This window comes from Acipenser ruthenus, chromosome 13 (genome assembly GCF_902713425.1).
Source record: "Acipenser ruthenus chromosome 13, fAciRut3.2 maternal haplotype, whole genome shotgun sequence".
NCBI lineage: Eukaryota > Metazoa > Chordata > Actinopteri > Acipenseriformes > Acipenseridae > Acipenser > Acipenser ruthenus.
The window spans coordinates 3,150,989-3,176,781 of record NC_081201.1 but is presented as its reverse complement, the minus strand read 5'-3'; the positions used below and the strand labels follow the sequence as shown (position 1 = coordinate 3,176,781).

General features: G+C 39.6%; 1 protein-coding gene across 2 annotated transcripts in view; it reads left to right on the top strand.

Moving 5' to 3' along the window:
* Window positions 1-25,793, top strand: part of LOC117418256 (protein tweety homolog 3-like) — a 61,064-nt gene that overhangs the window by 11,648 nt on the left and 23,623 nt on the right. For both annotated transcript variants that reach the window (XM_034031106.3, XM_059035449.1), the window contains 5 exons: window positions 9,963-10,132; window positions 20,296-20,407; window positions 21,602-21,822; window positions 22,812-22,907; window positions 25,588-25,660. In XM_034031106.3, the coding sequence (XP_033886997.3) occupies window positions 9,963-10,132; window positions 20,296-20,407; window positions 21,602-21,822; window positions 22,812-22,907; window positions 25,588-25,660 (672 nt within the window). The remainder of the gene's footprint in view (window positions 1-9,962; window positions 10,133-20,295; window positions 20,408-21,601; window positions 21,823-22,811; window positions 22,908-25,587; window positions 25,661-25,793) is intronic.

The following is a 25,793-nucleotide window of genomic DNA, read 5'->3' as shown; positions in this document are numbered from 1 at the left end:
CTTGTCTGTTTACACTTGCATTTTCATAATTAAACTCCCGTGCTTTTATTCTCCAGTCCAGTAGAATGCGCTCACACCCACCCTGGTTACACAGGCAGTTTCACAGTAAAGCATGGACAACAACATCAGGCTTGCTAACAACATGGCCCGGCGCAAATATAACCTCGTATCCGTTACACCCGAACATTACTTCTGGAAGAATAAGTAATAAGCTTCGGCAGTGACTGTTGAAATATAGGTTATTCTAGTTGTGCTTAAAAATATTGTCTGCAGAAGATTTGTGAAACGAAAACTCATCATTACCTAAAAAAAGAAAAAAAAGTAGCCTACGGTAACGTTATAAAATATGTGAAATGTGTCTTTTCTATGACCAAAAATGCTAAATTTCAGGGCCAAAATTATTCTGTATGTGTTCAGTTTTGTTTGTTTATTTTTTGTGTTTATTAAAATAATAGCGCGTCAGCGCGAGAAAATCAATTTTCTGCATCCTGGGTCGTATTTTTAAAGGGGCACGAACCCGTGAGTGGTGCAATCCTTTTACAATATCTATCTATATATCTATATATCTAACCCTTTTGCAATTGTTAGCACAGCTGAAAACTGTTGTGCTGATTAAAGAAGCAATAAAACTGGCCGCCTTTTCACTAGTTGAGTATCTGGAGCATCAGCAATTGTGGGTTCGATTACAGGCTCAAAATGGCCAGAAACAAAGAACTTTCTTCTGAAACTCGTCAGTCTATTCTTGTTCTGAGAAATGAAGGCTATTCCATGCGAGAAATTGCCAAGAAACTGAAGATCTCGTACAACGCTGTGTACTACTCCCTTCACAGAACAGCGCAAACTGGCTGTAACCAGAATAGAAAGAGGAGTGGGAGGCCCCGGTGCACAACTGAGCAAGAGGACAAATACATTAGAGTGTCTAGTTTGAGAAACAGACGTCTCACAGGTCCTCAACTGGCAGCTTCATTAAATAGTACCCGCAAAACACCAGTCTCAACGTCAACAGTGAAGAGGCAACTCCGGGATGCTGGCCGCCTAGGCAGAGTTGCAAAGAAAAAGCCATATCTCAGACTGGCCAGTAAAAAGAAAAGATTAAGATGGGCAGACACTGGACAGAGGAAGATTGGAAAAAAGTGTTATGGACAGACGAATCTAAGTTTGAGTGTTCTTCTTTGTGATCCGAACACTTCGTGAGACGCAGACCAAATGAAAAGATGCTGGAGGAGTGCTTGATGCCATCTGTCAAGCATGGTGGAGGCAATGTGATGGTCTGGGGGTGCTTTGGTGGTGGTAAAGTGGGAGATTTGTACAGGGTAAAAGGGATCTTGAAGAAGGAAGGCTATCACTCCATTTTGCAACGCCATGCCATACCCTGTGGACGGCGCTTGATTGGAGCCAATTTCCTCCTACAACAGGACAATGACCCAAAGCACAACTCCAAACTATGCAAGAACTATTTAGGGAAGAAGCAGTCAGCTGGTATTCTGTCTATAATGGAGTGGCCAGCACAGTCACCGGATCTCAACCCTTTTGAGCCGTTGTGGGAGCAGCTTGACCGTAAGAAGTGCCCATCAAGCCAATCCAACTTGTGGGAGGTGCTTCAGGAAGCATGGGGTGAAATCTTTTCAGATTACCTCAACAAATTGACAACTAGAATGCCAAAGGTCTGCAAAGCTGTAATTGCTGCAAATGGAGGATTCTTTGACAAAAGCAAAGTTTGAAGGACATAATTATTATTTCAATTAAAAATCATTATTTCTAACCTTGTCAATGACTCTATTTCCTATTCATTTTGCTATATTTCCTATTCAAACTCATTTCATGTATGTTTTCATGGAAAACAAGGACATTTCTAAGTGACCCCAAACTTTTGAACGGTAGTGTGTATGTGTGTGTATAATATATATATATATATATATATATAATTTTTTTTTTTTTACCTTTACCGATGGCTCATGTGAACTTGCATGTCTCTAACGAGGGCCATAAAGTCTGCATCCATATCTGTTATAGCACATCTCAGTTCAGCTTCCAAGTGTTACACTGTGAAATGGGAAATTTGAGGGGATCTTTAAAAAATGATGATGCAGTTTTATCCCTTTCAAAGTCCTGAAAACGATGTTCAGATTGAGCCAGCAGGTCATTCAAGCATTCAGAAGCTGACATTTACTTTTTGCAAATTCTCAAAATGTGTGAAATCACTCCCCTGAAGTTGATCTGGGAATAACATTAATTTAATTTTGACACTTTCTACAGATGTGATGAGATCCGTTAGCAGTTTTCCCTTTCCTTGCATTGCAATGTTCAACTGATTCAAATGCCCTGTCAGGTCCGTCCAGAATTGTGAGGTTACACACCCAGTCCTCCGAGTATAATTCGTCTTTCACTGCTGTGTAAACATCTTTGTCTCTCCGTGCACGCCAAACCCTGTCCGCATTTGCTCAGGACAGGCCATGCTATGATCCACCCATTGAACCCAGATACATAGTTGAGCGATGTCACAATTATCAGTTGACTCATCTAATGCAATGCTAAAAGCTAGGCTTGATTGGATAGCAGTAATCAGACTTAAAAATGTGATCAGATATAATGGTAATGTGCCAAGCCACTGTGTCATTGCTCAATTGGAGGGTGCAGATTTTTACGGATCACCTCATTTTTTTCTTTCATGTTATCTAACAAAATGTCAGATGCTTCAATAAAAACCTCTTTCATAAATTCACCATCAGTAAAGGGTTTTTTGCAAGTGGAACAACTACACCCTCTGTCAAAGCACGCTTCATACGTTTTTGTTGCAACTGCAGACTGTCTTTCATTAGTTCTAGTTTACGTTTTCTCTTGTCACTATCCAGTGGATACTGGTGGAGTTCACCCGAATGTATTTCATAGTGGCGTTGTACGTTGTATTTTTTGCAAACGGCAATCGTTCTTGCAAAGCAAACAAAATGGTTTCTTATTATTTTCAACTACAAAATATTCTAGTTCCCAAGCATCCTGGAAACCTTGGTTCACCAACTTTACGGATTCTTTCTTTCTCTTTACTGGCACACACCAACGATGTCGGTTGATTGTCTTCTGTAGAATTACTGGTGTCAGAAGCTGCTTTAGGTTGTGTCAAACTAATTCTGGTAACAAATGTATCCTTCTCGAAATACTGTACTAAAAAAAAACACCAGTGGACCTTATCAAAATACTGCTGAGCAAAGAACTGATTCTGATTAGGCGTGTATTTGAATGTTGTTGACGCCCGCTGGGAGAGTCCAAATAGAAGCCATAAAAGGGTGGTTTCAAGGAAGATCGTTTCCAGTGTGTTTGGGGGGATCCTGTTTGATAAAATCACCCCTGTATGTATTCCTGTGTATCTCGCCAGTTACTGAAGTGATTGAAAAAAATGTTCATTCTCATAAGTGGATGTTCATTCTCATAAGTGGCTCTATGAAGTATATGCGGGCCGCAAAAAATATACTGGGCCGTATGCGGCCCGCGGGCCACGGTTTAAGAACCCTGGTCCTAAGGTGTTCTGTCTATTGACTCCTTGGATTCAGTACAGTACAGTATGTGTGTTTTGTAAACTGGCCAAGAGTGATCAAACAAGGGTCTAAGGCTGGAATCCATACTGTGTGAATCAATCAAAGTCTGTCTGGTTCTATTTCAGATCTTGAAGTGTAATTCCTCTCTGATGTTTGTGGTGTAACCTACTAACTGAGAGTCGTCCCTCCACCAGGGCTCCTCCAGTTTATTTTTCATTATTGGAAAAGCACAGCCCGAGGTTCGCTCTAAAAAAAATGAGCAATTATCAGCTGTGACAAGTTCCATCAGAGAACCGTGCTGGAAACCCATTCCATTGATAAATAGATGGAGTGGACATGCTTCCTCGGCACCATGCTTCATTCTCACAGGCAGGCTAATATCTTACAGAATGACCCCCATACAAAGAAATAAAGCAGGCTATTTGCAGATAAAAGGGAAGGATCTATGATTTGATTTTATTATTTCAATTTAAAAAAAAAAAAAACACCATGTACCATGTACCGAGCACTATTTCCACTCAACACCACTCATTATTTTTTTTTCTTCGTTGATCTCAGTTTTTCATTGCATGAAAGCTGGTGCACAAATGGCAAACCTACAGCAGCAGCTCAGTACTTGTTCAAACCAGTGTTTTAAGCAAATCAATGTTGATATAATCAGTGGGCTGCAGATGGAATTTTAAATACTTAATCCATTCTCAGAACTGTTCATATCAATTTACAATGTGGCGGATATGAAAGTAGGGATGGAAATTGATTTTAGCTAGTTCTATTATACACTATGCTTTAAACTTCAAGTCATTCTGTAGTACTGTAGCTCAAAGAAAGTCTATATATATATATATATATATATATATATATATATATATATATATATATATATAATGTTAGGACCCCAACCCAAAATATTCCCCCATTTAGATGTGTTTAACTACTGTAAGATGACCAGAACTGACAACTTGGCTTCATACAGGTGAATGAATGAAAGAAATGTATTTAATTCCACTCTGGATCTGTGTAAATATTGACGAATGGAGGCATAACAAATCCCAGAAACCACAGTCGATGTATAATGTTTTTTTAAAACCAGTCTACTAACAGCCAGCTAAATGAATGTATAGCAGATATATCCGTGGGTTTGTAGGAAGTGGACTAAATCAACAAAGTTGGATGTGTTTAGAGAACAACCGACAAAAAAGAAAATCTCTTCCAGTAATTTACATTATGATTAGTGTACACATCCGAGCCCACCCACTTTCCTGTTTTACTGTATCAGTTGTGTTGGAAACCCTTTGCACAGATGGGGCGATGGGTGGGTGATGTGAAGTGTCTCTCTGTCTGGTCAGAGATATGCTTAATTACAGTACGGTCTGCCTCCCCTACCATTCCCACATCCCCCTATTATTTTCAGGCATGAGAGCGCATTGGAGGATGTATTTCTTTTTTTTTTTTCTTTCTCCTTCTGACCTACATTTGAACTGCCCTTTTGTAATATGCAAAACCTAGTGCGGATGCAAAATCCAGAGGCTAATGCAGTGGTTACACGAAGGAATTGATATAAAGACAAAATTTGGATTGTTGCAGAGAATTTATGATTGAATCTGTTTTTCATAAATACTGGTGTTAATGTTCGGACTTGTCTGTTTCATTACTCGTCGGATTGATAAAGGGTCCATAAAACATACAGTAGACTTTTTTTAAAAGCGTCTGACTGCTCTGATCTTTTAAATAGGGCTAGTAAAACCTCATACCCCCATTAATCATATCACGCAGTGGAGTCTGGCAGCAGTCCCGGATTAGCAGTAGAACTCATTCGAGTTGATGGAGTGTCAAGCTACCATCCACACAGAACCATCTCGGCCTTCAGTACAGTTCCATCAACCGGAACATCAAAAACACATTCAGCGTGATCAGTCTGGCAGGCTGAAACAGATGTTGCTGTTTAATCCAGCTGCGTTTCTAACCATCCCAAACTTACATTTTCTTCTCTGAGAGCTTCCGCACCCTATTTCTGTCATTGATCTGAGAGAGAAGAGCTTGCAAAGGTAAAATGGTCTCAGAAACCCTTGCTCATCTGCTCACATCCCTGGGTTGCAGTCTCTTGTTTCCTCACCTTGATCTTCCTACCACTATACACGTCAGTTGCGTCTCACTACATTTTTCTTTAGAGCACTTTTTTAGTGGCTGCAGTTTGCAGCCGTCTGCTGTCACACAGAGCAGTTATGCAGTGCTTCTTATTTCCAATACGGGGGTCTGATCAGCATTTTTGATCTGTCCAAGCTGGTACTTTGTTAGAACGGAGTCTAATAACGAAACACTGAAATTGTGAAAGCTGCTTTGAAAATGGCTGCCTGCATGTCATGGATGATTCGAGATTGGGCAGGAACATCTTTGTTCGTCTTTTCTCGGTAGTCAGCCACGTTGCTGTTTGTGTACTCTGGTAGTCACGTCTTTTGTTGGCGATTTTAACACACACATCACTATGCTCGAATTTAAGACGCAGGACACTTTTTTCTGAGAAGAAAAAAAATGGTTTAAAAAGTGTGTCTTAAATTTGAAGGAATACATTTATATTTCCTGTGTTTGGACTAATTATTTACATAATAGGGCTACTGATTTTCTATTCTGTGGAATAACAAATTCCGTTTTTCAAAAATGACCAATTCTGTTTTTTCTAACGTTTTATCAATTTTTGATTAATTAAACATGGCATTTGAACATAAATACAATGTTGATATAACAACATAATGTTGATATATAATATAACAAACTGTGTGCAGTGTAGTGACTACATCCTTTACACAGTAAAGCGATAAGTTTCCTTTAAGGAATGTGCGGCTCGAAATAGCATTGAGCTAGTTTTCTTCATTGTCAGATAATATAACCTAATTAAGAAACGGTCGTGGTCTAACATTGCAAATTATAGCTTTATTAAGTGCAGGTAGAGTGGAAAGAAATAAACTAAACAATAATGAAATACGCAATTAAGTTGACGTACTTACTTCTGAAAAGCCCCGTCTTGAGCGCAGTAGTTTGGGTCTTAAGTTTTTTAGTTTGTTAGTGCAGTCGCCATGTTTCAGCAGACACACGTGAGTGAAGTCACATGATGAATTAACTCAACTTGGCTGGGTGTAGTGAAAACACAACACTGCAAAATTCCATTCTCAAAATGCCTAATTCTGCGATCGCGTTAAATCAGTAGCTCTACATAGCAGAGCTTTTATTTGCCTTGAGATACAATTTGATGACGTTCTTTGTTTTTCTGGAGCCTTTCCTGTCATGTAGATAATGAATCTCCCACAGGGAGGAACAATAATGTGTTGGCATGGCACAGCCATTTTGTACAGGAGCTATACAGTACGTAAGTCTATCACTGATGCGGGGTACCTAATTTGGGGGGGGAGAGAGTACTGCAAGACCCTATCTTGCCAGTTGGTTAATGCGCATTTGCCAACAGTACAAAATAAGTTTTACGATTCTTAGTCATGTTCCAAATTAAAGGAAATGTCCTAGGTTGTATAAAAAAAATTAAATACCATTTATAGTTACTAACAAGGACCAACACACACAGGATTCATGGCAATACGCTTTAGATGTAGGGAGGCTTAAGTCAATCGCAGACTGTGCTGTTTGCTAAAGCTGATTGTTAAACAACTTTGACTCCTACTTCTTTTCAGACAGGCACGCTGCAGGGGAGGTGGTGGGCAGAGAGCTCCAAAAGGGCATCGTGAAATAACAGCTGCAATTCTCTCAGATATCCAGGGTTTTTATTTATTTTATTTTTGTCAGTAAATATTTGTACTTGCAATACAAATAGTTGGTGTTTTAAGTGTACTTATTATTTTCTTTTCTTATTGTACTTTGGCAAACCAGCCTAGTTTACAACTCCTATGAGGACCAAATCACAATTCAGACCATTGTGTGTCTCTCTCTCTCTCTCTCTCTCTTTCTCTCTCTCCTCAATTTGGAGGCCTCTCTCTCTCTCTCTCTCTCTCTCTCTCTCTCTCTCTCTCTCTCTCTCTCTCTCTCTCTCTCTCTCTCTCTCTCTCTGTTAAAACCAGCTCTCTGTTAAGACCATTGTAGTAAGACCTTGAAAACGCCATGGCTTAATGTGCCTTTAATGCTTTTTCTGGGTTCCTTAAAAAGAAATGTGAAAATGGAGAAGCTTAATCTAAGTCAAGCAGTGTTGAAAAGATGAATCTCTCTTTTGATATTTGTAACATACAGTAATTGTACTTCATGCTTTGAAATGTGGCTCTCCCTTTTTATTTATTTTGTTTCAAGCATACGAGAATGATCAGTTTCTGCTTTTATAATCCTGTGTTAGGTTGGCTGGAAGAAGGCATCAATGGATTTCCAGTAGCAGTTGACTCAGCTGTTCTTTACTACATTTAAAGTAGGAGATACAGTGCTTTTGCTTTGTAGAGCGGTATTTCAGTTCATGTTAATGAATCAGATTATCTTTTATAGCCGCGATGGGCTCTTCAGTTCCTGTGAAATCATTCTGAGGCTACTTGACACCAGGTGAAAATAGGAGCTGCGACCATAATGCATTCCAGCAGCTTTGAATATGTGCTTGCATTATAATAGGACATCCTTGGGCCCGTGAAGATTTCGTTTTTTTGTTTTGTTTTGTTTTTTTACTTTGAGCCCATTTTATAGATAGTCTTCATTTAATAATGATAACCCATTACAGAGAGAGAGAGTCTTTTTTATTGGTTGCTTCACCTGATTTTAAACAGTCATTTATCCTTTTCACCCCCTGCTAATGGATAATTAACATGAAAAGAAAGCATTGTTTTTATTTTGATTATAATACTGTAGGGAATGATTGCCTTGTATACTATATACTGAAAAATATAAGTATACGTTGATTGCCATCCCTGTTCACTACTGTGCATAAAAAAGCCTCCAGTAGCCTCTTAAGCTGCTTTGTACAGTGCCCAAAATCATGCAGAAAGATTGTGTGTATAGACCAGCTCTTCTTTTTTGTAAGGCTGATGTTGGTGTCTGTACTCGGTTTGACAACACTACAGAAACACACTGCTGGAGATTTTTGAATATAACAGCTGGAGGATTATAGTGTGTGGTTCCAGTGAGTGGAGTGGCTGCTGAACTAGACTGTGATTATGTCCTCTCAAGTAATGTCACTAATAGGTAAGGGAAGGCTATCATTCTGGGACTTGAAGGATTTCTTGACTGTCTTTTTGTGCTTGAAGAGTTCAAATACTGCAGACTTAAACTAAGTAAAAGCTTTCCTTAACGACTAGAGGAGATTAGACCAATTAGAGATGGATAGCAGATGGAGACAAAGTGGTTTCAGAGGGGGCCAAGTGGACAGATGGATGGGGGAAACAAGTGGGTCCAGAAAAAACTGGGAAAACCTGGTAGGAGCAAGCTATAATTAAACCATCAGATGGGAATGAGATGCTGTTCAGAATTTCACAACGCTAATCCCATCCCCTTGAATTGTGGTTCTAGAGAGACCAGACAACCTTGTGCTGTCCATCCAAGCGTTTTATTAACAAATGTGCATTCCATTCATATAGGCCAGTAGAGCAGTTCTTGTTTTAGTAGACGTATATTATAGAAATATTAATTACTCAAATTTTCTAGACCTTTCCTGATGAATTCAAGTGTTAGAAGGGATCAATACTTAAAACATAGATTCTGTAGAATAAAAATAGGGATACTTATGGATGTTCATACATTTGTAATGGTCTTCCTCTAAACTTTGGTCTTTGTTTCGTTCCCTATAGATGTAACACCCTTTTTAAGTAGAACTGCAAACCGTTCTGTGGTCTACATAGACTCATCATGTGCAATCCGAAGCAAGAATGGAAATTACCTAAAATATTGTAGTATTGTGTTTGGAGATGATTACAGGAACTAATTGCAACATTTTGGCAAAATGAGAACTGATTTTTGTTTGCAGCTTCATAATCTGAAAAAGCTTCTTGTAAGACTACACTAATGCCGGTTATTTTATTAAGTGTTTTTTTTTTTTTGCTGTTGTTGCTGCATGCAGTAAATGAATGTGCCCTTCTCAAAGCTTCTCAAAGCTATACCAATGAGAAAACAAATATCAGCACAGTCAACTTCTGCCATTAATCTAATGACTCATAAAAAGAAAAACATGTAAATCCAGATCCATGTCAAATCCCTGTACAGAACCAAGAAACCCATGTATTGTATGCCTTATTAAACACAGCCTTCGACTCTCATCTCCTTCTCAAAACTAAACTCAAGTACACAGATTTTCAACAAAATCAAGGTATCATGAGAGCAGCCTTTGCTGCATGAGTTTCTGCTAAATTTCTTGTCTTGTGTTGCAAAGAGTAATCCCAGTTCTTTTATCAGCCTGCTTGCTGGTTGCATTAACCATCAAACCAGCTCGAGGGAGTGCAGTAATACAGTGTTCTTCCCTTTCAGTCGTTGCTGCTGCTGGGGGCTGTGGCGCTGGCCTGCCTTGCTCTGGACCTCCTCTTCCTCCTCTTCTACTCCTTCTGGCTGTGCTGTCGCCGTCGGAAGAGCGAAGAACCGGCGAACGCCGACTGCTGCTGCACCGCCTGGTGTGTCATCATCGCCACGCTCGTGTGCAGGTGAGACGCTGGCTTGTCAAGGGAAATTGCTAGTTACAGAGTTAGAGATGTACAGTAACTGTGTATTGTATCTGAAATAGGGAGAGATTCAAAGAGTCATACATTCCGAATTGCAGAGGACAGAAAGGTATTGCACTTCCCAGAACCAGGCAGCCAGTCCACACACCGAGATACACTGAGGTACATAGACAGTGTCATAAACAGTGAGCACAGGCTGGGAAAACGGTAAGCACAGTTTTATTGCCTGTTTTGCCCACTGTTGTTTTCTGTGTAAAATGTATAGGGAAATTGTGATTCTGTTGCTCAAATCAAAAGGAGGAATGATATACAGTACTTCCCCTTTTGGCTAGTCAACCATTACTGTGTCTGCCTGAACTTGATCTCTAATGGCTAGAGAATTCCTGTTTGGAAACCTTCATTTCCAGCAGATCATGCAGAGCTGAGATTCCGGCTTTTGTTCTTTTTAAGATGCCATGCAGGACAGCTCTGCCCTGCACAACAGGGGCACTTTGCCAGGCTTTCCATAGAGCAGGGAATCTCTAACCTGATCATCAGGGGCTCTGTAACTGCAGTAATCAATTCACTGTGGCTGGTCCCAGGAACAATGGAACTCAGTGTACATATGGAGTTGGTCACTTTATTAATAACAGCCTCTCTCTCTCTCTCTCTCTCTCTCTCTCTCTCTCTCCCCCTCTGTTGTAACAGAGATTAAATTGCAACTTAAACTCTATTAGAGTGCACTGGCATGCCATTCAGAGACACGACAACTCAGCAGTCTGTAAAGCCTAGAGCTTCCACTACTTTTTTAGTCTCTGGGGAGTACTGTTTGTGAGATTCCTGTAAGATAAAAGATGATTTTGTTTTTCTTTTATAAGGGATGATAATAACATCAAGGTGCAGAGTTTTCTGACTGCTTGACCCACCAGCTTTGGCATCTTATGACAATACTGATCAATGCATTTTAACGGCACAAAGTTATGTCACAAATGTGAACAGTATGGCTTATGTGTATCGTGTTTTAACAAATGCATTATTGATTAGTTTGCATTCCCATCAGTTATATATGTTTTTGTAATTGTCTCTATGCTTCTAAGAACTATAGCCGGAGGCCCAGTGGAAAATAGCTTGCAAGAATTTGCAAAAAGTTTTTTCTACTGCTCTTGTTTGAACCCAATCTCTTTATGAATGACTATCCTTGACAAAGAGGATGTACTGTACATGTCAGTCTTTAATGCAATGCCCTGCCTAATGCAGTCAATATCTTCATAACTGCTTGCCTAAATCTGATGGACATGCATGCATAGCCATTTAAAGTAGATTATCCCACATCAATGAAGCTCTCAGTGGCTTCTTCTCAGCACTTGCAGCTGATTGTCTGTCTGTGAGGGCTTTAACCAAGGTTGGACTGACCTTAAACACTGTAGCCATGCAGTCTTACCAATTCTGGACTTTACCTATTTCAATTTCGACTGGTAGACCGATGAGGAAATTTGTCTTGCTCTATCGGTTTCTAGATTCTGGCTGGTGCTCATACAGTGGAAACCCCTCTTGCAGCAGTCATGGAAATACACCATTATTTTCCACCACTTACCAGATTGCTAAGAAATAAATGCTTTTTAGGCTGAAGGTTTGACAGTAAAACACCTTTCCCCCACACAAATTTGAATTTGAGTGCTACAGAAGGCTGCTACTGAAACAAACTGGTGCTGCATATAAATGACTAAATCACCATGCATACTGTCACTGAATGCGGTTCAGCTTGCATTTAGTACAGTGACGTGTAGATGTTTAAGACAGTGATGCAGCCTACTCTGCAAGTGCAATAGCTTTCCATTTTACATAAAGATGAGTTTTCCTTCTGCCTGCCATCAGGTACTTTTATTAACATGCATAAACTTGACATCTCCAGCTTGGAATGGTACATGTATGGTTAATACTGCCACCTGCTTGTTTGTTTTTAAACCCCAGATTTGTGTATTCTGTGTTGTTGATTTGTAAGGATTCTGCCTTTTGTTTTAAGGGTTGTAAATACTGTTTAATGCTCAGAGTTTGCATGCTGCATCCTTCTGGACTTTGCAGAGGTGATGTCTTGAATTTTAATAGACCTGACTGGAGTTCTTTCAGATATAATCCCCTCTCTAATCCATCAAAACTGCTGAACGGATGGCTCTGCAGTTTAACAAACAAGAATTACATGTATTTGTGCTTTATGAAGATTACTTCACCTTCTAATCCCTTTGTTAGACAGGTAAATCTGCAGGAGCCATGGCTCGGACAGAGGTGGTTTAATCAGGAGGCAGATCTGCTGTCGAAGGAGGCTGAATGAAGCTCTGAATGCTGCTGTACGTTCATTTGGCAGCCAGTTTAGAATTTACAAACCCAGCCTCCTGCAGTGCAGATTTCCAAGGGAGTTTACATAACAGTCCTTGTCTCTACCAGATATAAATATGAGTTTAAATATTGAGTTTAAATGTGCCAATTATGCTACCAATGTCACCAAGGCATGGTTTAAACTGCCTTGACGGTACATCATAACCCTACCAAATGACAACTACAAAAAAAAAAGTATATTGTAAATAATATTGTGAAATATGAGGAAGTAATACTATATTGGGGTTCGGATTAATCGCCATGAACCGTTCTGATGTCTACATTAATTTTTATTTTTTTTGGGGGGGGGGGGGGGGGGTGGCTCATTCATTCAGTTTCAAATCTCCCAGTTTTTATGGAGCCCTGCTATCAAAAGCCTTGGCAGCCAGGCTTTCTTGATAACTAAAAAATGTGTCCCCTTAAAATGGAAACACAATTTTACTACCAAACAGAGAAAGACTGTTCTTATTCCACAGTATTGGAAATGCAGTGTTTTACGCACCCTCTGTATTGTTTTCCATTCCTGTCACAAACAGGAAACAATTTGTTGGCGTTTTAATAGCAGTTTAGGAGCAGTCCGCTTCACTCTGACAACCGGCTATCGCCAGCAACACATGCCACAGTTGTGTTTATTATTCTGCTATCTAGTTTACAGAGGTGTCCGTACAGCTGGGAGAAATATATCCAGCCTGAGATCAACTGAGAAACTTGATTGTTATTATGGAATGAGATTTGTATTTATTCAAGGTCTACAGTAAAGGGGGGGGGGAGCACAAAAACTGAAATTCTGTGTCATTAGTATTAATCCTGCTACTAAAGCGAATAGCTTTCAGCTGACAGGGTGGATGCTCTGCCATTAACTTTGTGAAGCCTTGTTACGTTTTGGAATAAAATACAGTATTCATCCTAAAGCATTAAGCAGCGCAATTCCTACAGAAATACAGTAGTAAGACATGTTGAAATCCTAAATAAGTCGTGATCAGGTTCTTTTTTTCAGTGGTTTTCCTGCATGTTTGTGTGGGTATATACAGTGCTCACCCTTTATAACACTATAGTGGGGAGCCATAGCTACAAGACCGTGCTATTTGTGTTCCGCTTTATAACGAGTATAAAAGGGCTACTGTAATGGCATTATGGAGCAAATGGGAGCCACGACCCTACCATGTTATAACCGATTCCACACTATAACGAGGAGCGTTATAATGGGTAAGCACTGTAATACTTTGGTATGCCCTTATTTGGAATAGGAGGGTGTTGATCACAAATTAAAAGGTCTGTGTATGGAACATGTAATCGTATAGTGCCAGAGTGCTACATTTTGTGTGATCATTTTTACTGATGTGCGCAAATAGGATTATGTAAAGTGTTCATGTATAAGCAGTGAAAACGGGCTTATGTAAATTTAATAAGATCACAGAGAAGTCCTAAAACATCTTCAATTGGATGTGACAGTTCATGGATTGCTTCTTTTGAGCTGCATGAATCTGTGGGGCACACCATGAAAGTGAGGCACGGAAAATGGTTTATTTCTGGAGTGCAGTAATTTATACTTGCCAGTAGTAATACGTCTGTCAAATAATGATATTTTCCTGTAGCATTGCTGAATTCATACAGTATACTAACATTGCACAGCCTATAGTGTTTTTATCTTAAACTTCACATTTAATTGCAACGTTTCCGGTGATAAGCTAAAAAAAAAAAAAAAAATGACTGAGTCAATTTTAGTTTACTGCACCGTGTCTAAAATTTCAGTGGTTGCAGTTCTGTGTTGAGACAGCTACAGACAGTGTCCACGCTACAGGATGGAGACAGCAGCCACACAGACTACTGTATAGCAGAACTGAAATATGATAGCAAAGCATGTCATCATTTGCAGTATTTAGAGTGAGTGTCAGCAGTTAGAAACCAAGAGAGAGAAATGTGCTCAACAGCTCATCTATTGTATAAACAGACACTGCAATGCCTCTCTATTCTTTTGAAGCTCCTCACACAGCTTTGTGTTGTCTCATACTCTCACATGCTTATTCTCCTGCTGAAAGTGGCTTTGATGCGTGAGAGGAAGAAATTGGAGTGGAATGAACCAGAAAAGAGAGACGACTCGGGCAGCAAAGTGGTTGTATGATTTGGGATTCAAATCCCGATTGAGCCTATGATTTTTTTACAGATATTTCACGACATCTTAACTCTTCAAAAAAAAAAAAAAAAAAAGTGGCGCTGTGTAAAGCCGCGCAAAGCCGTGCTAAGCAATCCACCTTGTTGAATTGGAGCGAGGGGTTTGAGGATAAATGGAAAATATGTTTTTCCCTGGCGGAGTGACGTGTGAGCTAATCTAGATAAAGGATAATAAATTACTTTTTTGTTGCTTTTCTGCCCAGTCAGTCTGTAATGCGAGGAGCTGTTGAAGTGTTCTGGTATTTGAACGCTTTTCAAAACATCCAGGAAAAACCTCAAGACCCCTCCGTCCCAGACATATCAGACTTCATGGTGTGATCTTTCATTACGACAGTAACATCTGTCTCGATGACGAAAGGGGCTCAAAAGAGGAGTGTCGGGACAGGTGAACCTCGTTTGCCAAGCTGTAAAGGCATTTGTAACAATGGCACATTTATAAAGCTGTTAGAATTTAGAATGGGCCAGTTTTAAAATGGTTTGGAAGCCCTTATTTGAGTGTGCAGTATTTCTAAAATATAAGTGAATGAATGTGCATGGAGTAAGGATTAATCGCAGAGGAACCCTGTGCTTGTGTGCATGCTGATGTTTTTTTTTTCTATTTTAGTGCATGTGAAAAATTGATGGATTGATGCTCTTCACATCTGCTTGAGTAAGACAAAGTGCAACCAGCTGCAGTGTTTAGCCACCCCCACCTCTCTCCTCCACCCACCGATTTCCACCCCCCACCTAAAACAACCAACCCCCCCCCCCCCACACACACCACCACGCAAACCCACGTTAACCTTTACAATAACACGACACCTTGGGGTGAAACGCTAATTTAGCCCCCATATTTATGCCTTGTGCTTTTGAAACAAATGCCACAGTTGTGCAAGACTGTGTCCTGCAGCTGATCTGTGTTATACTGTATTGACACTGCTTGTTTTTGAGGCATAAATTAGGGATTTTCTTGAACGACCTACCAATATTTTCCTCCAAAGAGAAAATAGTTTTCCCAATACTACTGTTGTAAATCATTTGAACCACATGATGTAAAATTATTATTATTATTTATTTTGTCGGTTTATCTGCCAAAAATGCATTTAGCATACAGAAAATGTAGATAACTGGCAGAACTTTGTACTATTTTCTCTGAGAAATACAATTTACTTGGAGTTTTGTGTTAAATGAATTTAAAAAATATCCACCAAGCTGAGGTATGGCCAGTATTTTTTCTTTTTTTACATAATAGCAAGGCAACTTTCAGAGAAGAATTCAAAGGTTGTCATGTATTGAGCTATCATTGAATTCTTGTCTTTATTGATTGATGTGTCTTCAATTTCTAATCGAGTAACAATGAAACGAATGTTAGCCATAAACAGGATCGGGATAATTCATGTAATTTCTTCTGATCAGGACTGATATGGGGTGCACGTGGGAAATCTAGGGAAATCGCAGACAGTGCAGCTCTCATTTAAATAATGCAAGGAGATGCAATTGGCACGAAAAGCAGATTTTCAAGAAACAAATCGGTATGGTTTGCATTTGTTTTTGTATTTTATTTATTATTTACGGATTACCTAAACTATTTCTAATCCCTAAACGAATTTGCTGCAGTGTGCATTACCGACGTTTTCTGGAGTAGACCCCAATGATTGCTTGACAGTTGGCCCTTTTTAAAATCTTGGGAGATTTCAGCTAAACCGCCCGCCCCCCCCCCCCCCCTGCTAGCACAGTTTTTAATCTTCCAACATTGTTATTCCTTTATTTGATCTCCTGGGGCTGTGCAGTCTTTATCTACACAGACACAGATGGGAACTACCTTACATCTATGAGATACCCCCTGCTGTTGAGACTGCTAATTCTGTCTTCTGCTGCCCAAGTATTTTTGGGTTTGGGGGAAGGGAGAGGCTTCACTTTTAAATTGGTGCACTACACTGGTTTGCCTTGTAGCCATTCGAGTTTTTATAAGTTGTTTTCTGTGTTATTACACAATCCTTTGTGTGATGTGCACAAGTCCTAAAAAAAAAAAAAAAAAAAAAAGTTCAGTTCTGTTTGTGGTCGAGGAAAAACAAGAAATACAGGATATTTTTTTTTTTTTTTTTTTTTTTTGCATTGACATGTTTGTTAATGTTCCCTTCTTGCCATGAATTCATCCTTGATTTAAGTTTAAGGGCAAAATGACAAAAAAGAAACCGTGTAGTTGACTATGGAGATGGTACAGGGGCTTTGTGGGTTTTTGGTTTCCTAAAGTATCCAGCAATGTTGATTTTTTTTCCAAAGCGCCAAACTGAGTAACAGGCTTGGGGTCGTCAGGCTCCAAAATTTAGTGACATTTTACAGCCCCTGATTTACAGTTTAGTTTGGTTAAGACATTCTTTAGCACAGGTGATTTGAGAGTATTAGAATCTGGGGATATACTGTATGGATGAATCTGTCCTACTATCTTTGTAAAGTGTTGGCAAGCCAAACAAACTCCTACCCACACTGATTTATTGGATTCCAATAGTCCATTCAGACAGCAGCAAATTACTGGTGACCGTACAATGTGTTTGCAAGACGCATGAGCTTGACAAGACAGAAAGTTATATTCGTGCTTCATACCACAAGGTGTTCTCTGTTGAGTCAACAGTTGGGATTACAGATCTATAGTTGGACTGGATTTGATGTTTTATATGAGCAATACCTTTGTTGGCCCAGTTGAGAGAACCTTAATCACTAGCATTGGAACAGATCCGATGGCTACAGCAGCAGAACAGAATGATGTAGTCAAACAGTAAATGCTGGAGGTCAGTTCTGTTCCCTTTGCACAAGCGGTCCTGACGCCCATCAGGCACCTGTAATAATAAGTATAATGTGTATGTACTGTATATGGTGTACCATATTTCTGTTCTGTTATAAGCTGCTACATAAGTGCATCTATTCTTAGAGAGAGCTCGTCTTGGGCCTAGATGGGTTGCCATGGAAACAAGGGCAGAGTTAGCGTAGTGGAAAAATGAATTATATAAACATCCTTTTTTTTTTTTTTTTGTGCAAACATAGCTTCAGTCAAAAAATGCTTTATTTATTTATTTTTTGGAAGGAGAGACACAGCCATTTCTTAATATTCAAAAAAATATTCATTACAGGTTTTTTGTTTTGGTTTTGGATGCCAATATTATGCTCTCAAATTCAAAAATGCATGCAAGTGGAAAATACTATACACTTTATACTAGTATAATAGTAATTGCACATTCATATGATTTCCATAATAATTTCATAGGCGTAACATGATGTTTTTCGGGTGCTTAATAACCTGCAATAGTTCTACAGATTTAATGCAAGTGAAGCACCATAACAATAACAGCTATTCAGCTGGAATTCATATGAACTTATGCTCATTCATTTAAAGTGTAGCTGAAAATACCTATAAACAGTAATTTCTAATTTGAGAGAAACCAAAGCCATTTGTTGCAATATCCGCTTGGATTAAAGGATGAATTGAACTGTATTTCACCGCTTGCCTGCAGTTGGATTATGTAAATATACGCTCCTGACCTCACAACGACCTTTCCTCCCTCCCTCTCCCCCCCCCCCCCCCCCCCCGTGTCCGGTCCGATTTAAAGATGCACACATGCATGCTCCCGTCCCTTGCAGACAAGATGGATTATTTTCTATTCAGAACATATTGTGACTTTGAGCGTCCTATTTGCTCTGAGCTGTCTATAATGTTATTTTTTTGTTCTTGTTAGCCTTATTACCTATATAAATATAGGAATTGGATTAATTCCCAGCTCAGCAAAGCATGTAATGCTAGGGGCAAATCGCTTCACCTTCCTAATCCCTCCGTCCTACCTTTTACACTGTGCTTATTCAAGCAACCAAGCAAATAATGCAAGGCCCCACTTTGATCAAGATCTCTATTGAGCTGTGCAGGTAAATGATTTATTTTAATATATTTCAATAAACAAAAGCCCATCTTGGATTACAAAGCATTTGTGCAGAGGGTGCTTGGATCCCCTCCCCCTTCTAAGACAGTCTCCTTTATCATGTGAGCAGCCTGGTTTGGAATGCTATGTGACCTGTTCCTATTCTAGTCTGTTGTAAGGCTCGCTGTAAGCCAGTGGGAGCTCAGGGCCTCAAAACCTCCAGGAGCATCGCACAGGGAATGCAAAGTGTTCATTAGTTAATATTCTTCTTATGTAATTGAAGTAAACCAGTTCTTTTCACACTCCCTCCCCTCTCCCTTTTGTGACAGTGGTTCATGCCGTCGTGCGAATCAGCCACACTCGCATGCATGCAGACACACAGACCGGACAGTCATGCTTAGAAAGAGATGCTGAATTACCTGGGTGGACTGTTGCATAGTTTTCAACGGCTCTTGGTCCTTTTTTCTTTCTTGTCTCACTTTTACATTTCAGTAATTTTACCTCTGAAACCTCGTGCTGCAAAGTATATGACTTCCTGTTTAAATCTTGTCCCCACCCTCTTACTTCCTGTCTCCCAGTCTCGAAGGCAATCGGTAAATAAAATAGCAGCCCCGCACTACTTGTTATATCCCTTCTTGTATAGGAAGCGCAGTGAATATTTGCAGGGAACCCGGGGATAAGAAAAAACACAAAGCATTCAAAGAATGAGAATTAGAATTTCAAAACACAGAAAACCCATTTTCGAGACAGCCCCAGAGGCAATTAAAAAATATTCAGCTCCAGTGATACACATTATACACACACTCCGGCTTTCTTTTCAGTGAAGTACATGTGTACACTGAACAAAAAAATCAATTTGGAACACTTGCTAGTAAACGCAAGCTTTCCTTCACTTTTAATACATTTTTCGCCACAAGTTTAATCTCCACACAATAAATGTTATTAATCACATGGGACTGGCGGTTGGAGCTAGAGAATGCAGACTGTGACGGGTGTCCAGAATCTTATTATAGTTTGCATAAGTTTGCATATAATAGAAGTCAGGCTTATTGCTCTGTAGTTCCCTGGTTTGGTTTTGTCTTCCTTTTTTGTGGATCGGTTTTACGTTTGCAATTCTCCTTCTCTTTTTTTTTTTTTTGGCTGAATTTTTTTAGGTTTTACATTTGAAGATACTGTAGCCTCATGACTGTTTATTAATACCCAACTATTAATAAATTATCATAGCGATTTTTTCTATGAATATTTTAAGATGCTTATGGCACTTTGTGCACAATTATGGATGCATTGCCTCCGAATTGTCACAAGGACTTAACTTCACCCAGTACCAGAGCTCACTGTCTGTTCCCAAAGCAAGCTTTCAATGCTGGAACACAGTGTTGTGCAGAGTGAAAAAAGGCATCTGTATCTCTTGAGACTGGTGTCCTCCTAGATCCTTTCTTGAATACTTGTGGCCGGCAGCAGCGCTGCCTCTGTTTTCTACTGCTGTTCTATGAATGTTTGGTTCACAGGGACTGCTCAGCAGTGACTGACCCTCTATCTGGGAGTTGCCAAGGTTCTGTCACACAGCTATAGAAGAAAGTTCAATAACTGCCAGCCTTGTCTAAACTTCTCCATCAGTCTTTTGAGGCTGGAGGAGAGCTGCAGTCTGCTGAGTTTGCACGACTTGGTCACAGTTAACATCTCTCTCTCTCTCTCTCTCTCTCTCTCTCTCTCTCTCTCTCTGTTCTCTTTTAGTGCTGGCATTGCTGTAGGTTTCTATGGGAACGGCGAAACCGGCGATGGAATCCACCGGCTCACATACTCCCTCCGGCACGCCAACCGAACCGTGGCGGGAGTGCAGAAATTGGTAAGTATCGGCACGTCCTTCAGAATGTTCCCAAAGAGCTCTGAACAAATGGGTTCTGTTTATCTCTGTACTGATAAAGGATGTGCATGCTGTGAAACTGGTTCTCTAAAGGAATACACTATACGCTCTTTATAGACCTGGTTAGTTAAAGCACAGATAGTGTAACCTGTTTTCTTCCCCCTTTTCCTAACTTTCATCTTGAACTGCATTACAAATGTGTTGTCAGAATTCTGTTTTGGCTGGTGTTTTGAGTTGAAAACTCATGGAAGCAGCAGCACTCCCATCTCTCCGGACGATAAAATATTTTATAAGTGTTTCAGCTGATCGCGTGAGAAGCAGCCACAGGGACACTGTCACTTGCTTGCCCAAACTATTGCATTTTAAAGAAGGGATGGCAATGTAAATCTGCCATTACTTTATCAACAGAATGTATATAAAATAAAACACATGTAAAATAACACAGCTGTGAAAGTCAGATTCCAGAACTCAACAGGGACTGTTGTAGCCACTGTAAGACTGGTACATTGCTTTTTAAAGAACACTTCCCATTATTGCAGAGGGCCTTCTGTTATACGCTGATTTCTTCATAAAGTCACTTCATTAACTGGCCTCTTTCATAAAACCAGTGCATTGACCTTAAAAAGACAGAGACTTCCGCTACAGTGTTGAAACTTTGTGGTGCTGTCTAGCAGAGAAACCCAAGGATGAAAACACTTGACCTTTTGTCACTGGCATCCAGGCCTTTGGCAGAACAATTCAGCTTTTATAATAGCGGGACTAAAAGAGGATAAAGTAGTTTTGCTGTTGCATTTTTTTTATTTCCAACTTTAGCATCAACAAGTTACCAATATGTCACAAGTATATAAAAGTAGTGTTCATTTATATTTGCCACAAATTTGAAATCTGAGTTTATATGGTAATAACCTGTGCACCCCCAACCCCCCCTAGATATGCAGAAAGTAGGCCTGGCAGTCTGGTTTGGAATAAGGGAAGGAAGCCCAGATAAAAGCCTTTATTCAGGAGTGTCTTCAGACTGCTTTACTAATAAGGACACAGGCTAATCCATTCCAGTTTTTACTATGAGCTACATTAGCCACATAGTGTAGGTAACCATCTCCTCTGTCTACTTAAGCTCATAATAAAAGCTGGTCAGGGCTCCTCAGAAACGTGACTTCCTCTCCCCAACTTCCATAGGTTTCTGAGAGCACCACCTCCTTGAACCAGACTGTGGACGTGGGTCTCGGCGAGCTGGAGGTGAAGTACCAGAAGCATGCTGATTACCTGTCCATCGTGCAGAAGCTGCAGGGCCAGCTGGATGAGCTGGTGCGACAGGTGATCGAGATCCCCTTCTGGAGGAACAACGAGGTCTCTCTGGAGGAGTTGGCTGTGAGAACTGAGCTCTATGACTGGTACAGGTACGGTACAAATACAGCGACTTCCTGTTCTACTTCTACATGAACATGGTAACAGTGTAGTGGAATCTCTCTGTTACAATCAATAAAGAGAGTAAAATAGTTTTTATTTTTTTTCAAATGGTGTAGTAGAATCTCTGTTACAATCACTAAAGGGAGTAAAATAGTTTACAAAAAAAAAAAAAAAAAACTTTACAGACTAGATTTATTTAGCACAGTGAAATACGTCAATCCTGCCATAATGGTGCATGTTTTAGTGTTTCTGCTAATTCTGTGGCTTATTCTAAAGAGGTGTTTTTAGAGCACGCCGCCTTTCGTTTCAGTAAACTACTGAATGGACCAACCTTCATGTACAGGAATATGTAGGGTGATCTTGGGTGGTAAAGGGACACTCAGGATTGCAGGGATCTCTCTGTGATTAAGAAGGTTATACGGAGAGGCGTAGCTTTAGAGTTAATGACAGTCACAACTAATTCCATGATTTTATTTATATATATAAATAATATATATATATATATATATATATATATATATATATATTAATATATATAAAATATGATTGGAGTAAGAGGGTGGCACAGCATCAATCATTAAGGAGCTGCCTTTTGTGCAGTATTTAACACAGCAGGCTGTCAGAGTGCATGTTTTTATCCTTCTTAATTAATACTAGCATGACACTAACCAAATGTTGTACCCAACTCAACATGACATTGCATGCTGGGGGAAGTTTAAAGCCAAATGTTTCTTGCACCATGGGATTCAGTATGGCTGTCTAACTACCGTAATGAGTTGACATAAAAGTTGATGTCTGTTTAAGTTTAACCCTGTGGTGGTAAGTAAACAAAATAAAATTGTATTTCTGAAATGCCTGTAGACTTTACTGAGAGTATGGAGCAGAGCACATGAAAGAGTGCCCCTGCTGGTAGCCCTTTGTAACTAACAGTACAGCGTGTAGTGATGATGATAGTGTGTGTCTCTTGTTGTTTTGGCAGGTGGCTGGGGTACCTCAGTCTGCTGCTCTTCGATGTGCTCATCTGTCTGCTTGTGCTCTTTGGACTCATCCGTAATTCCAAGGGCACTCTCATTGGGTAAGTCTGGTCACATGACAACTGACTTGCTGTCAGAGCTGTTCATTCTTAATGAAGAATGAATATTGTTATTGTGGCTAAGTTTGAGCTATGAGAGAAACTATTTTTTCTTCATCTTATACATTTCTTAGTGCGGTAAATGCTTCTAAATCTAATTAGGAATATGCAACTTTAATAGTAACTAATTGGTACTGTGGTGGAAGTGTTATTTTAATGTGAAAAGTAGATGTGTTTTTTCATAACTGAGCCCATGAAAAAAACATATTGATTATTAGCTTGCCAGTAGTGTGCTTTAAAAAAAAAAAAAAAAAAAAAGTGTGTATGTGTATAATTTTATATATATACACACACACACAGTAAATTAACTGGTGAATCTATAAAATGTAGATTTACCAGCTCAGCAGTCAATGTATAAAAGAACTAAGGAGATGGCAGTAAACAATCTCTTTTACATCCATGATCACTGCCTGGCAACAACAATTCTCAATACAAAATAATGTTTTGAAAGCAAAATGACGTACCACACTTCGTAGGATTCTCACTGAAAAGCAAAACCTGTGTGCACTGAGGTTATGCTTTTTCACGAATTCATCTTAATACTAAACCACACTTAGTAGAGGTATGAGTTTTGCTGAAGAGATGTCATTATTACCATACCTAATGTTTGCCCTATGGTCAATTTAGATTTAAAATAATCTGAGAAAAGTGCTTTTTATTTATTTATTTTATTTATTTATTTTTTTACATAAAACCAAAGACAAGGGTGATAATTGTTAGAAATAAAACCAGAAGTCTGTCTCTAATCACGTCTGTATATAGGACATCAATTTAACATCAATTGATACATGTCTTCAAATGGTCAACATTAATGTGGGGAAATGCACTAAACCTGATGCATGTTTGATTGTATGTATGTCTCAGATGTCAAAAGTAATTTTTTAGTGTATGTATGTATGTACAGTCCAAGTCCACATATGAATTTGATTTTTAAAGTTTCTGCACAGATGGCGGATCGTTCCACACTCTTTAAATCTTGTATTCAGCAATTGAAGCACAGAAATAGCACACTGGCTCTGGCACGTCAGGCGTGTGGGAGGATTCGTGAAGAACAACATGAATTACAGGTTGTTTGTTGACGTGGAGCCAGATTTAGACGAGGTGCTGAAAACTTTTAAGCAGAAGACATTTGATTTGAGGTGCAATGTTTCCAGATTTGCCAGGTGTTTCACGACTTCAATAAGCTGCGTCAGCCACCCACTCCAGGCCCATCCTGAGATACATACACTGAACAGAAACCACCACAAACCTTTATCAGATACATAGAGGTGCTTGGTATTTAGTCTTGTCACCAGAGATCCTTCTTGTCCACTTCAAATCACTTTGAGTTACTCTACAGACTTTGTATTTAATTCCCTTGGTGACAGCAGTTAGAAACAAAATGGACGCCATGCCAAGCCAGCTCTGTGGATCTTTAGGAACCTGTCACTTTAAACTAAAATAAATCTGTAAATGAAAAAAGAGGCTTTTACATTTTGTAATATATGAATATTTATAGCTGAAACTATTCACTTTGCTCTTCACAGCCACTTGTCAATACCCAGACATTTTTTATTTTATTTTTTTTGTCTGAGATTGACTGATCCCTGATTCATTTGTCTACAACACATTTTGTGTAAACCTTGCTTTTGAACGGGAAAACAAAAAGAAGCTGTCAAAATGTGTTTTTACTTAATTAGTTTCTTTATAATGTAAATAAACTCTGTGAATGAGTAGCAAAAGATTTTCACAAACTCAAGCTGACAAAATATCACACTTGCTGTTTTGGTAAAAATGTGTAACCCTGCTACATTGACCAGAGACTGCTCTTACCAGATGGATCCACAGTAATTGTTTGTAATTCTTCTTGTGTTTGGTGTGGAAGGCTGTCCCCTTTCCTTACTGATTGCACAAACTGTGTACACTCAGTGAATATAACGCCAATTCAGGAGATAGAACAAACAGAGCATTAACTCCTTTTTGCTTGCATTCCCAAAGCAGGCTCCTGATCACTGATTTGAATCAGGCCTTGACAATAACAAGTCACAGTGGCTCTGAAGACATGTTAGACTTGTCTGAGCCCCCAGGGTCGCTGTGGAGCAAGGTCACCTTCACACTGTGGAAAGCGGGCTCCTGCCATCACAGATATTTATTTATAAAGGATAGCTGCCCTTCAAAGGATATCCTATCCCAAGTATGAGGTTTGGAGAATGAGCAAGGTGATAGACCATTTACATCCCTACCACTGCCAGCCATAGCAAATCATTATTACATTTAGATGCAGACATTTCAATGAGAATTTGTCTTTTTCATTGGAGATGAAGCTCTATCTTTTGGACTGTAACCATACTGATGAGAGCTTGGATACATAAAAACCAGACCATGAAAAGTGTCTTTTATGATCATTCTGATATACCTTCTGAAATAAAGCAAGATAATCTTATGCATGCCATCATTATTTCGGCACAAGCCTTGGTGCAGCCCTAGCTTTGCAAATTGGCAGATCTGCATTGCACTCGACAGACGCTGGTGTAGAACATGTCTGGAGGTTAAAGGTGGAAATAAAATGACAATTGCATGTCGGGTCTTGAAGAGTGTGCAGCAGGGCTGACCTAATAAGGTTCTCTTTTCTTTCTCTTGACAGGGTCTGTTTCCTGGGAGTGTTGACCCTGATTATCAGCTGGGCATCACTGGGTCTGGAACTAGCAGTTTCCGCGGTGAGTATCTCCACAGCTACAGAATGTGCCGAGAGTATTCCTGAGACCGGGAGAAAGCTGACGTGCTGTAAACAGGCTGCAGTATGTCTCTTAACTCTGACGTGTGGTGGATGTATTTTAACTGGAAGGCTGA